The 12,518-nt window shown below is 40.3% G+C and overlaps 1 protein-coding gene across 6 annotated transcripts; it reads left to right on the top strand.

Moving 5' to 3' along the window:
* The first annotated feature begins 3,205 nt into the window (after positions 1 to 3,205).
* Positions 3,206 to 12,262, top strand: LOC112274828 (uncharacterized). Of its 6 annotated transcripts, none has more exons than XR_002967522.3 (13): positions 3,206 to 3,812; positions 4,796 to 4,844; positions 4,977 to 5,495; positions 5,809 to 6,245; positions 6,520 to 6,741; positions 6,871 to 7,074; positions 7,627 to 7,701; positions 7,868 to 7,937; positions 8,295 to 9,579; positions 9,689 to 9,754; positions 11,053 to 11,162; positions 11,347 to 11,436; positions 11,831 to 12,262. XR_002967522.3 is itself a non-coding variant. In XM_024504620.3 (12 exons), exons 1-12 carry the CDS (start codon positions 3,471 to 3,473, stop codon positions 11,880 to 11,882), a joined length of 3,405 nt encoding a protein of 1,134 aa, XP_024360388.1. In that variant the 5' UTR covers positions 3,222 to 3,470; the 3' UTR covers positions 11,883 to 12,262. The 6 variants fall into 6 exon arrangements, 4 of the variants coding, with proteins under 4 accessions (XP_024360388.1, XP_024360387.1, XP_073386277.1 ...); XR_002967523.3 differs by having other exon boundaries at positions 3,222 to 3,812; positions 11,837 to 12,262; XM_024504620.3 differs by lacking the exon at positions 11,053 to 11,162 and having other exon boundaries at positions 3,222 to 3,812; positions 11,837 to 12,262.
* The last annotated feature ends 256 nt before the right edge of the window (positions 12,263 to 12,518 follow it).

Below are 12,518 nucleotides of genomic sequence, written 5' to 3'. Positions count from 1 at the left end.
CAAAATTGTTAAGTTTTATCAAAACTGTGCAATTTATTACCATGACAATAAAAGCATGAAATTATCTATAAGATGCATTAATGCATCTTAACTATGCTTACTACAATATATATATATATATATATATATTTATTTCTACATACATATGAGGTGAATAAATATATAGAGATATATTTACGACATGTCTATTTACATATATATATATATATACATTTATTTATTTTAAATCTTTATATTAAAAGATGCTTAGAGATTATTTTTTCCGCTTCTTCTTTTTTATTTTTAATTGTTTTTACAATTTGGATGCCTGAACATGTCAACCATGACAACGTTTGATTTTGATTGCATCCCTTTGTCCATAATGGCAAGAAATTAGAACCATGTTGTGCATGTGTGCACAATGAATTGAAATCCACACTACAACATGCCTCATGTTTTATTTTTTCCGTCCGAGAAATGAATGACCATTGAAAATTACAACACCAAAAAATAAACTTTCATATTCATTCCAAAATGCAATGGAGTAACGAAACTTCTTCAATCTCACCCTGTGTGTTGTAGTTTTGTTTTCTTTCTTTTCCTCTTCTTTTCTTGCTCTTGTTGTCTGTTTATTTGTTTATTTGTTTTTTTTCCTGATCCCATGTGGGACTACAATTACAGTCAAAGTTTGAACATGTGTAGAGCAATAGGCATTTATTATGAGCTCAACTCTTGATGGAACTTGCCATTTGTTGTAAATTTATTCCAAGTAGTCTTGAATACAATTCAAGGAGTAAGAATTGGTGCATTCTTCTTGAAATGAAGCAACTTACTTCCCACTTCTCTGTGAGGTTAGAATTGTTATTGGATTTTGTTGATCAATATATATATATATATATATATATAATTATTGTACTTGTAACATCATGAAATGTTACATTTTTTATTTTTTATTTCACACATATTCATGTAGTTCTTAGTAAGTATGGTCAATGAGGTTTAATCTAGGGCAATTTTGACACTGGAGATTTAAGCTTATCATTAAACAAAAGCAACCTTTATGGCAAGAGTTCACAGTCATGGACCAAGAGATAATAATAGGAGGTTTGTAAAGGTTTTGGTTGTTGGTAATTACAACTAGAAATGATGATGGTGATGGTTTTCTTCACACAATACATATTTTGGATAGCTTGATACAATGTAGTACTAGATGTCAAATTTTGTAATAAATTGAAGTATATCTCAATTGCCTACAAGAATGGATGATTGATTGCCATTGTGATGTTTTGTGAATTTCCCATTTTTTTATAATTTTAGATTAGACTTTGTAAACAACAAAATTTTTGTTGTTATCAAAATTATGTGGATATACATCTAATCTCTCAACACTTAAAAAAAAAAAAAAAAAAAAAAAATCATATTTATTAGATATGACAACAAACTCTTTGAATTCCAAACGTGTGGACTGCATCATTTCAAAATTTCGAAAATTATGTTTATTTTTTATTTTTATTTTTTGTCTTCTATGTATTAACATATAAATGTTTAAAATGTATTTTTTCATGTGCTAACTTTCAAATCACAAAACATGAACAAACACACGAACAAACAACATACAAGGCACAATTCAACTTTGAGTACCAGAGGAATGTGATAATAAATGACTTGCACCCACTTCATTTCAATGAATGTTGCTTGTTAGTCGCACCATTATTATACATATAAATATAAAAAATATATTTATAAATATTGTGGAGGTCAATCTTTGTTTTAAAATCTTTAAAGATCCATAATCAATAATAAAGAATAAAGTCAACTAATTCTAGCATATATCTCAATGCCTTCAAGTCTTGTTGAAGCAATGAAAATGAGTTCTGCACATTTTGCTCAAGATGAAAATATTAATGCTTTTACAGTGTGCGACACACCCTCGTCCACAATAGCAACATAAATAGACAAATAAATGAATAAAAATAATTTATTACTATGTTTTAGGAACAAACTTGCCATGTTGATGAGAATCATACACAATACCAAACCCAGTGATTAGTCCATGTCAGCATTGGGAAAAGTGTCAGAAACCACTTGTGTTCTTGGTGGAGAATATTGTTCTTCATATTCAGAAAATGTGCTTGTTCCTCACTTTATATTTATATATCTCTATTATTTCCAATTTCAATATAATGTATAAACTATCATACTTGGATAAAAATATTCATGTCTTGCATATCATATTATTATTATTTTTTTATTATTTTATTTTTTACTTAAAAACTGTTCTCTTTGGTGTATGAGGTAATTTTGAATGAGAACCATCATATTTTAATTATTAATTTGAAAAAAGGTATGACTTTGTTAATGGTAGTATATCCAGAGTCTAAGGAATAAACTGATGCAATTTTGAAGGCACAAGTATTCAATTGTAAATGATCTTCTTATTTAAGGACATTCAAGGAGAGAGAGTGAAGCCATGCATCTAACCATGAATTATTGTTTAAAACACATGATAAGATATAAATAGTGCAAATATACCTTCAACAACACGAAATTTCTCTGTATTTATATTAAAGATCTAAAAAAAGACTGTCTGTTTTTCACATTGAACCAGATAAACGAATGAAAAACATATCAACTGGTACTGAACGACGTTCATCGCTCAGCGTACTTTCCACCTCGACGCGCACACGGGGCCCACGGTGAAGGGACCCACACATAGAAGGGAAATGAAGGGGAAAGTTCGCGAAGTCTACAACTTTGATTGGAACCATGAAGGAACTGAGGAAAGACGGAAAAGCCGACGGAGACGGAGGTTCGACGACTTTTCAAGGGTGGGCTCAACGAGAAAATATCCGGGGCTGCGGGGCAGAACGAAATTGATTGCACAGGGAAGGTGATGCAGGCTGGACGGATGAAAAGCTGTGCGGCAGCGCTGTCCGTCGTTCTCAGTGGGCTTCCGTCAGCACCAGCGATCAGCGAAAGCCGTGGAGGCGGACGTTTGGCACGAGTCCAGGGTGGCGTTAGTTGGGCCAGGTGGACAAGCCTAGTACCTCTGCGTTGGCTGAGTAGGATGCGTTGGCGATGTCGACGTGGGCGGATGGATAGATGGATGAAACTAGAAGATGTTAGATGGACGAATGAATGAGTTCGTTGGTGTGGATGATAACTTGGATGGGTTTGCGTCGAACTACAGTCCTTGTCCGCCCTAATCGCGCAGAAGAGCCTTCCTTCAGCAGGATTTGGAGGTTCCGCTTGTGGGACGAGGGTTTGACGAAGGAAGGAGGAGGTCTTGGTCAATTTTGCTAGGAGTAGGACGTGAAGCTGGTGTATGATTTGTGCATGTGTTGTCAATTTTGGTAGAGAATGGATTGACCGCGCTTTCGGTGGCCAGACCCCGGCGTATTGGTGGATGGGGCGCTTGGCTAGAGGTCAGGAATTGTGATCGCTTGCGGAGCAGGGGGTAAATTAGGGTAGAGAGAAGTGAGGATTGAGTGATGGAGCAACAGGGTGGGAGCGGATGGTACGGTGGATCGCAGCAGCAGTATGGCGGGCACTCGCATGCGGGCATGCAGTGGCAAGGGACGCCGGAGATGCAGCATTACAATCAGCCACAACAGATGCACTCGTTGCAGCAGCAGCAGCAACAACAACAGCAGCAGCATCAATACCAGCAACCGCAGCAGCAGACTTATCAATCGCAGGGTGTTTTTTACGGGCAGCCCACCGGGTACTATGGGGCTCAACATCAGCAAGTGTCGCAGGCGCTAGCTCCGCAGGCCCCCGTGCCTCCGCCGCCTTCGCAGCAGCGTGGCATGGTGTATGGGCGAACTGAACAGGTGCGCTGGTGTTTAGATTTTTGCATTTGGTCAGGGAAGATTGAGGAGAGTTGTTTCTGCGCGAAAGTACATTTACCTTTCTTAGGGTTTTTGTTACTGATGAATTTCATTTGATTTTGGGGAATGCTTTGGGTTTCTTTTTGAGCATTTTAGACTGTACAATTCTATCATTCTTGTCCTTTTGGTCAGGAACTTGGGAATGTAGTGTGGTATGTACAATAGCTTAATGTTCGTTTTTTTGGGTATGGTACATGCGATTTTGTTGGTGTGAGTTGCATTTATCACGAGTGTATTCTATACCCTTTGATTCAGAAGTCTCAAGAAGTTTGCACCTTTTGCTTAAGATAACTATTGTAAACAAAAATACGTGAGTATAGGGGATGTTCTTGAATATCTTACTTCAAAACTAGTTATGAATCGATGATTATGTTTTTGACAATTAACGACTATAACAACAGATTTTAAAAAGGGAATTGCAGCCTTATGAGGCCTTTCAGAGCAAACAATGGTCTCATTCTTATGATTTCTCTTAGGGTTTCGTTTCATGGGCAAACGATTAGTAAGATGTTGTGTGTTGGAGAATTCTGTGACTTACATTGCAGTGCGTGGAACTTATGAAGGACATCAGAGCTCGTTTGTGGGCTTACCTGTAATAAATGAATTGCTTACTTTCGGTTACTGAAGTGTAGTAATGGCGATGGTGGCATTTACTGTTAATTTAGTGTTTGGAGTCATCGGGGCTGCATGGAAGACTTCTCAGACTATTTCCCATCGTTAACCTAGGAATTAGTCATTGACGACAAGTTTTTGGGCAGTGATCTGTTTCTTTGACTGAGTGGTGACCATTAACTACAGCGCAAAACATCAAGATAGCAGAGCCATACTTGTTACTGCATGACTTGATAACATTTAGTGCTAGTGGTATTTTTGTAAGTCTTTCAATGGAAAATGCAGTTGACATGAGGTGATTATGATTTTCGTAGGGATGGCCATCAAGCAATGGTTGGAATCAGCAGCAGTGGCCTTCGGCTGGTACGTCATCACTACGTTTCCTTTTGGCAACGTTTGGAGCATTACTATTTTTATCTCATATCGGGCTTACTTCTAGTTTCTATAGTCAGTTTAATATGTTCGATCCTTATCGTGATCGTGTCACTCCACCAGGAAATCCGACCGCAGGGCTTAGTCAAGAGGAAGAATGGGCTGCCAAGGCTAGAGCGTGGGCTGCTGCCAAAGCAGCGCAAGAAGCTCAACAGCAAAACCAGCAGGCACCGACGCAGCCAGATCAATCTTTTCCTGATAGTTTACAGCAGCCACCACCGCCACCACCACTTCCTCCTCCACCTCCACCTCCACCCCAGCCAGTGGACTTGCCTCAGCAGTTTGCTTACTCAGCAGGGGTACAAGAACCTGGAACACCAGCTTATGGCCATGATGCGCATTCTATTTATGGCCATAATTCTCACAACGCTCCTGGAACGTATGGAAGGGAAACTTCTTCCCGGAGCCATGAGGAGGATAGGAAATCATTTGCAGCAGAGGGATCAACGTCAGGTTCCGGTCTGGCAACAACGCCTGCTCCTTCTCCTCCATCTGCAGTACCAAGAAGCATTTCAGAGCTTGGACCCTGCAGCTATTCGCAAGAATTGTCTTCAAGTCACGTTCAGAATGTTAATTCATCAGGTATACTTACATGGATAGTCCCCAAATAAATGCTTATTTGGATGCTTCTTTTACGTTTATTAAATGCTAATGCAGGATTGTTACATGCTTTTTAATTTCTTTTTCTTTTTCTTTTTCTTTTCCTTTTCTTAATAAGTGGTATGCAAATCATGCGAATTATTTTGGTTACTTTTTTTTGGGAGGGAGGATTGTTGCTTCTTATTCGCAAGTTGCAAATTTTGGTTGCAGTTCTAACTGTTAGTTCGCAGAAATTGCAATTTTAGTTGTACTTTAGTGCAGAAGGACAAGTTCTAAGACTTTGCATTGTGTTTAGATTTACATGTAACTGTACCACCAGGGATGGAACAGCAGGAGATGCCGCAACTATCTACCCCTCCTCCCCCCCCTCCTCTCTCAGCCCCAACTCCCCTTCCGCATCTATCACACCAGCATCCACCACAAGTACCTTCTCAGTTATCACAAAACCAACAAACATCTCATTTGCCGCACATTCCCCCCTCTCAATTTGCATTTGGAGAGCCTCCTGTGCCAGCTCCGTATGATTTTCATCAGCAACCGCCTTATGAGTTTCAGCAGCCTCAATCTCAGGAATATCAACACCCGCAGCCCTCGCAGTTCAATATGGTTGCAGATGTTCCAGAAGCAGGTGCCTACGGTGGGTTGCCACATTCACAGACTTGGCCTCAAATGCCTTATCCTGCAAACAATATGGGGTCTGGAATAGGGGCAGGTCCTGGTTTGGGACACCAGGTAATCGGACTTCAATAAGCATTTCTATTCTTCTACCTATTTATTTGTTGCAAGACACTCATATCATGATCACTCTTTCGGTCTGTTAGTGCACGATATTTCTGGTGGTTTTGATGTTAAAACCAGTTTTTATTGAATAGAATGAACAGATTTTTTCCTGTTCTTGAGAAACAATACTTGAAATTCAGTGATTTACGACCTCAAGTTCTATTGTTTTGAAAGCTTCTATATCGGAAAGTGCTCACTTGATAGATAATTTTTTTTCGATCTGCAGTTTGAATACGAATTTGAGCATATGCATCCGGGGCATCAACATCCCCAGCATTTGCAGGGTCATGCAATGTTTCCTCGGCCTCCTCAGGGGCCAGGATTTCGACCAGGTGGTCCTCCTCTGGGACATTTTGGCTTGGGACCTGGAGCTAGTACGGGGATGGATTTTTCTATGTTTCCAGATAATGGTCATGGTCATATTGCAGGTCATGAACGACCCAAGAAGGTAATCGAATCCTACAACTTATTTTGTTCATATGCTAATTTATTCTGCCAATTTTGGAGTTCTTTCCTGCTGTGTTGACATCCCTGTCGTCTCCAGCTTGAGAGTTGTGGCTGGCGTGGTTATGTGCAGGCGTCAGTGCCCAACTGGCTTAAGGAAGAGTTGTTGAAGAAGAAAGCTGCTGTTACTGGTGGTTCTCAGTTGACTGCTGCTGATGATAATCCTCATGCTAATGGTGATAATATTGAAGTGTCTACTCACAGTAAGTTCGAGTTGATGGACAGGTCAAGAAGTGACTTGTCTAGAATGAGCGGTTCTGACGACGAGGAGGACGAGGTAAGCTTCTACATTTGTTAATAATTTTTAGCCACTTTAGGGTTTCCGGATTCAGCTGTGTGCCCTGACAACAAGTTCGCATGCATGGAGCAATCGACTCAAAAAGTTTAATAATGACGCTGAAAGTCCATATTACTGTATTGGGAATTGACGCTCGATGTTGAAAAGCAGAAATAATTTCTTGATTTCTGACAGTGGCGCATAAATTGGCACTCTAGTGCTTAACAATCCACATTTATCCATCAAACTCAGTTTCTATACATGTACTCTAATGAGGGATTAGTCGCCACGAGCGACACTTTATGTTCAACTGGGGGAGTGTTTTCCATTCTCGTCATCTAAGCATGTCAGCATTTAGCAGTGGAAATACTTTTACATAGTAAGAGTATTCTTTTTAATGGTGAAGAAGATGGTCGTCTTGGGTAACTCTCCTTCATGTTTGCGTGTAGGAATCTAACCAAAGTTCTACATCTTCAGTCATAGTATTTTTGCTCCGGGTCATTAGTTCTGGAGTGTATGATTTGATAACCGTTGTGAATAATTATGATTCAGGATGACACAGAAATTGTGAGGACTGCAGCGATGAATCAAGAAATCAAACGGGTTCTGACAGAAGTATTATTAAAGGTATGTCGTGAGATGATTGCTAGCTGCGTTTTTTTTTTTTTTTTTTTGTTTTTTTTTTGTTTTTTTTTTTGTTTTTTGTTTTTTGTTTTTTTTTTTCATTTGTCAAGTCGTTGCCGTGAATCGTTTTCTCTAGTGTTCAAATTTTTAACACTGTTGCATTATGCAGGTGACAGATGACTTGTTCGATGAAATCGCACAAGAGGTTATGGATGAGGACGAACTACGATTACTTGAAGGTTTGATATTTATTTTTTTGTACATCTGTACGTTTATGTCTATCAGTAGTGCTGCATTTCATAACTTTTACTCGTTTACTTTCTGGATAGTTCTATTTGGTTTCTTGGGTGCTCCTTGTTTTTTATTTGAAATGTTGAGCCATACGAAGCCAACGATATCACTTGTCGATTTAGGGATGTTTCAACATGTGTGCACCGGATTCTGTCCATGATTTTTCTTTTTTGCCTGCATCTAAAATCCATAGAAGAAACTCTACCATGAGATGTGCAAGTTTTTTTATATTAGTGATTTTAGATAGATATCTAGTTGTCATTAAGGGTTTGTCGACTCATTTAGTTTGGTTATACGTGTTGCAGATCCAGGCAAGAAAGCGTCACCTACTGACGAAGCCGGCGGAGCAAAAGCAAAATCTTCTACTCATGCTCCTGTTATTGTACCTTCTACTGCTCGTTCGTCTGCTGCTGTAAGGGTAGTTGTCGCTCCTGCTCTCAAGAAGAGTCAGAATGATAGTGATGACGACAGTGGGAGCCTAAGTTCCGGAGCTCCTGATGGAAACCTTTTGGGACTCGCAAGCTATGCATCCGATGACGAGGATGGTGGTCGCAACGGTCGGCAGGTGACTGAGGGCGACCATGCTCATGGAGGAAATTCTGACGTTGAGGCCTCTGATTTGAAAAATTTGGCCGCAGTGAAGGAAGGGAAGTCAAAACATGTGGATTCAGAGGATGAAGCTGTTGCAAAGGATGTTAAGCGGAAGAAGCGTTTGAGTGAGGAAGTTATAAATTCAGACAATCCCGGTCGTAGCCCGAGAAGAGCTCGACACACGGAGATGTCAGGTGATGAAGCTGGTCAGAATGAGCTTTCCGTTTCACAGAAATCAATTGTTACAACGAATAAACTTAAAAATGGATCGGCAGTCTCACAACCTTCTGAATCGGAGAAAGCATTTGAAGTTAGAGGGTTAGAAACAGCTGAAGTTGAGGAAGTTGCCGGTGCCCACCACAAGATGTCTCCTCACAACGCTCTGTTAACAGAGCGCAGAAAGTGGGAAGGCAATCATGACCCTTTCAAAAGGAGAAGTGGCGAGGATTCATCACATCTCGGTCGTGGGGGGAAGGGTGAGACAAATATAGGTTCAGCAGTCAAAGACAGAGATCAGTCTAATGCCAAGCAAGACGCCAAGGAGGCTGAAGGCGATGGTTATCATAAGAACAATCTAAAGCGGGAGAAGAATTCATCCAGGAATGCGAAGGACAGAATTAGAGAGAATACGGAGAAGGTTAAAGACAGAGAGAGCCAAAGAAATAAGGAGAGAGAGCATACTGTACAGAAGATCAGTGAGCGTGAAAGGGAATCAGATCGGGAAAAGCATAAAGAAAGAGAGAAGGATAAAGATAGAGGAAAGGGTACCAAATCTAGGGGCCGGGATTCTGAAAGGGAGAGACGCAAATCTACTTCTAGTCAGTTTGACCGAAAGAGCACGCTTAACAAAATGGAGAGAGAGAAAAGTTACAACAAGTCTCAGAGGAGGCGCTCTTCATCATCAAGTAGTCGGAGTCGGAGTCGGAGTGAAAGCAGCAGCGCTTCCGGAAGTCGAAGCAGCAGCCCTGGCCCTGCACGAAGTGAGAGCCCGAAAAGAGGGTAAGTTGAGAATGTCCCAAGACTATTATGTTCTTCGGTGGTATCGCATCAGCTTTACAAGCTCGGAATATCAAACCTCTTTGATTGATATTCCGTTTTTTCTGTGCAGAAAACAACAAGGAGGAAGGTCCAGCAAGAAATCAAGTCATTCCTCACCTCCATTGAGATCTCGAAGGTGTGTTGCTAATATACAATTACCTTCAAGTATTTCAACAAATAATGGTTTGTTTTTTGGTGGCTTGGTAAATCCGGTTTCAACAATAGCAGGCATGACTGCACGCCTTCTTGTGCTGAGGGTGCTGGAAAATGGTTGGTCTATGTACTGTACGTTGTTGTCAGGATCTTTTACTTGTTATGGTTTGCACGGTGCATGGATCACACCTTAAGTCAGTATTGGAAAACATGTCCGTAGTGATATGCAAAAAAATATGCCCCCAGAACTCGAAATTTGATCTGCCCCATCTATTTTAGGATTTTAATGTTATTTTATGGTTGCGGCTCTTATGTAGTGTTGAAATTTTCCGCACTGCAGTGTTTTGCGGTTTGTTCTTTCGTCTTATACTGGGGAGATGATTACTTGTGTAGGCTGCATGCAAAGCTCTCCTTCTGCTTGTTTACGGAGGTGCCTTGAGAATTTTGCTAGTCGAATGATCAATCGATAACAATAATGGCGCGACGTTTGAATTGCGTTGAAATATTATTAACGTTGACTAAAAACCATTGATCCCGCTTAATCATATTTGATCTGGTAGTTGAAGTGTCGTGAAATGAAGTCTGATCATTTAATACAGCTCGGGTCTTTTTATTGCTCCTAATTTCTCATTTTGAAGATGAGAATCACCTCTTCTTGGAATCGGCAGTTTCGAACATAAATACTTGCGTTTAGATTTGAATCGGTATTCGGTGGCAATGGATGCCAGTCAAGAGGCATGGTTGTCTGGTAAGGTATGTCCAGTCCGTGGAAATGTAGGAGAGGGTCACATTTTAGGATTTTAGAACGTCAGTAATTGTGAGAATTGAGTTCGTTAAGTTTTTTCGACTTTGCCTAAAAAAATTAACGGTATTTTTGAACCATTTACACGCACCTTAGATGTTAATTGGTCATGTTTTCTACTAATTATGTGCTCTAATGCTTTGTGCTCCACCTGTGTCTTTCAAGGTTGATGCCCTTATTCATTAAGTATCAAACATAATTAGTTCGAAAAACAATTGGATTCTAGTATTTAAAGCGCTACTTGTACCATTGCTACTTGCTTGTGTGAAACTTTCGGGTCTCAATGTTAGCTGTGTTCCCCATCAACACTGATGGATCTTATAGCGAACAGTAAGGGTGTGGTGATTTCAGTAAATCTTTTGAGTTCTGGGTGCATCTGTTGTATCATCGAGGTTATGCTTGGTCTACAGAATTCTGTTGCTTTCGGTGAGTCTGTGCCTCTTAGGTATTTCCTCTGATACTAACTTCAGATTACATAGAAATCCCAGCACATCCCAGCACACCCCAGCACAGAAGTACCTGCACGAGTCATAATGCTCAGTGCCAGAATGGACGCGCACATTCTGGGAGATGTTCACCGCATCTTAAGGTATGGGTACCGTTGGACATGTAAGTACAAACTGCCGGTTCCAAGTTCCTGTTGTGCAGGTGCCCTGTTGAGGGCAGGCCAATGCACAGCTCTCAAAAGAGCAGGGTCAGCTCTGTAAGAGGAGAGATTTTGATTGTGGTTTGACTTACATGGCAAGTGATGATGATGATGTGTTTATCTCTAGACGAACTTCGCGCTCTCCTTCGCGTTCAGTGCCACATAGCAAGGTCTCTCATCGCAGGCATTCCCCTTCTCTTTCCCGTGAGAAGGATAGGTACAATGCGTCACCCTCTTAATTAAAGTTTTGTTGGTGCCTCCTTTTAATGGCATTCTATAGCGTCTGGTTTAGTATTTGTTAGCTAATAGAAATTCTATACATTGTAATATCTCCGCGGAGGCATCTGGTGGAAACAATCCGTCATTCTGGATAAGAACCTCTTAACCTCTTGATGTGCATATCATGATCTTCCTGTGCACTGCAGTTGGTTAAGAGTTTTTTTTTTTTTTTTTTTTTTTTTTTTTTTTTTTTTTCCTATGCCCTGAATTTGTCTGTTTGGGAAGTGACATAAACCTGCCGGTTTCAGGAAGTCTTTCTAGTCATAACTATCTTATTGAAATGAGAGATTTGATTTGTTGAGCATGGGGTACTTTTGTTCTTTGGGACTCAGGAACAGGAAATCAAGGTCAACGTCACCAGCCCACAAGAGGAGACGGAGCTGATGGTCGATTTATTCTTTCTGGGATGCTTCGCTTGTATACTGCCTCTTCAATATTGTCATGTGTAAGAGAACTAGAGTTATTCAAGTGGTTGGGAATGCAAAACTTCCTATGCCTTACCTTCAGGAAACTTGTGCCAACTATCATCTTCGGAAGATTTTTTTTCTTTAGTATACTCGTGGAATTTGGCAACGGCCTAGTTTACTTGAGAAGTGTTAAATATTGGCCTTGTAGTATGTGATTTGCACAGCATAACAGCTGGCATGCGGAGCAAGACTTCTACGTGACAAGCTCCTGCTTATATCTGCCAGTATTCGTCGTTGTATCATGCTATCTATTTTGTTCATACAGCCACAACTTAACCCGGGTCATACTATTGCCTACGTTTTCTTTCCCGTGCATGGTTCCAGCTTTGACAATATTTGTGTTTATTTTCGCTGCTTTATGTTGAGGATCAAGTTATTACAGGTGGTGATGGCCGACGTCCTGTCCAGCGTTTGGCGCTTAAAATAATCTTGTGACCTAGGCATTGTGTTTGAAATCTGTCGCTTGTGCACCATAGTATTCCGAGAACTAACGCTAACTTTTACTAATTGCTTACATTTTAGTCAAGAGAGGTCATCTTCTTTCCGAACCCGG

Source organism: Physcomitrium patens, chromosome 22 (assembly GCF_059467195.1).
Source record: "Physcomitrium patens ecotype Gransden chromosome 22, ASM5946719v1, whole genome shotgun sequence".
Classification (NCBI taxonomy): domain Eukaryota; kingdom Viridiplantae; phylum Streptophyta; class Bryopsida; order Funariales; family Funariaceae; genus Physcomitrium; species Physcomitrium patens.
This window is presented reverse-complemented; position numbering and strand designations above follow the sequence as displayed.

Bases quoted from the DNA above. Each gene is read 5' to 3' on its own strand.
- LOC112274828 (XM_024504619.3), top strand. From the start codon at position 3,471: ATGGAGCAACAGGGTGGGAGCGGATGGTACGGTGGATCGCAGCAGCAG. The intron at 3,813-4,795 runs GTGCGCTGGTGT...TGATTTTCGTAG, and splicing joins TGTATGGGCGAACTGAACAG to GGATGGCCATCAAGCAATGG. The intron at 7,075-7,626 runs GTAAGCTTCTAC...ATTATGATTCAG, and splicing joins CTGACGACGAGGAGGACGAG to GATGACACAGAAATTGTGAG.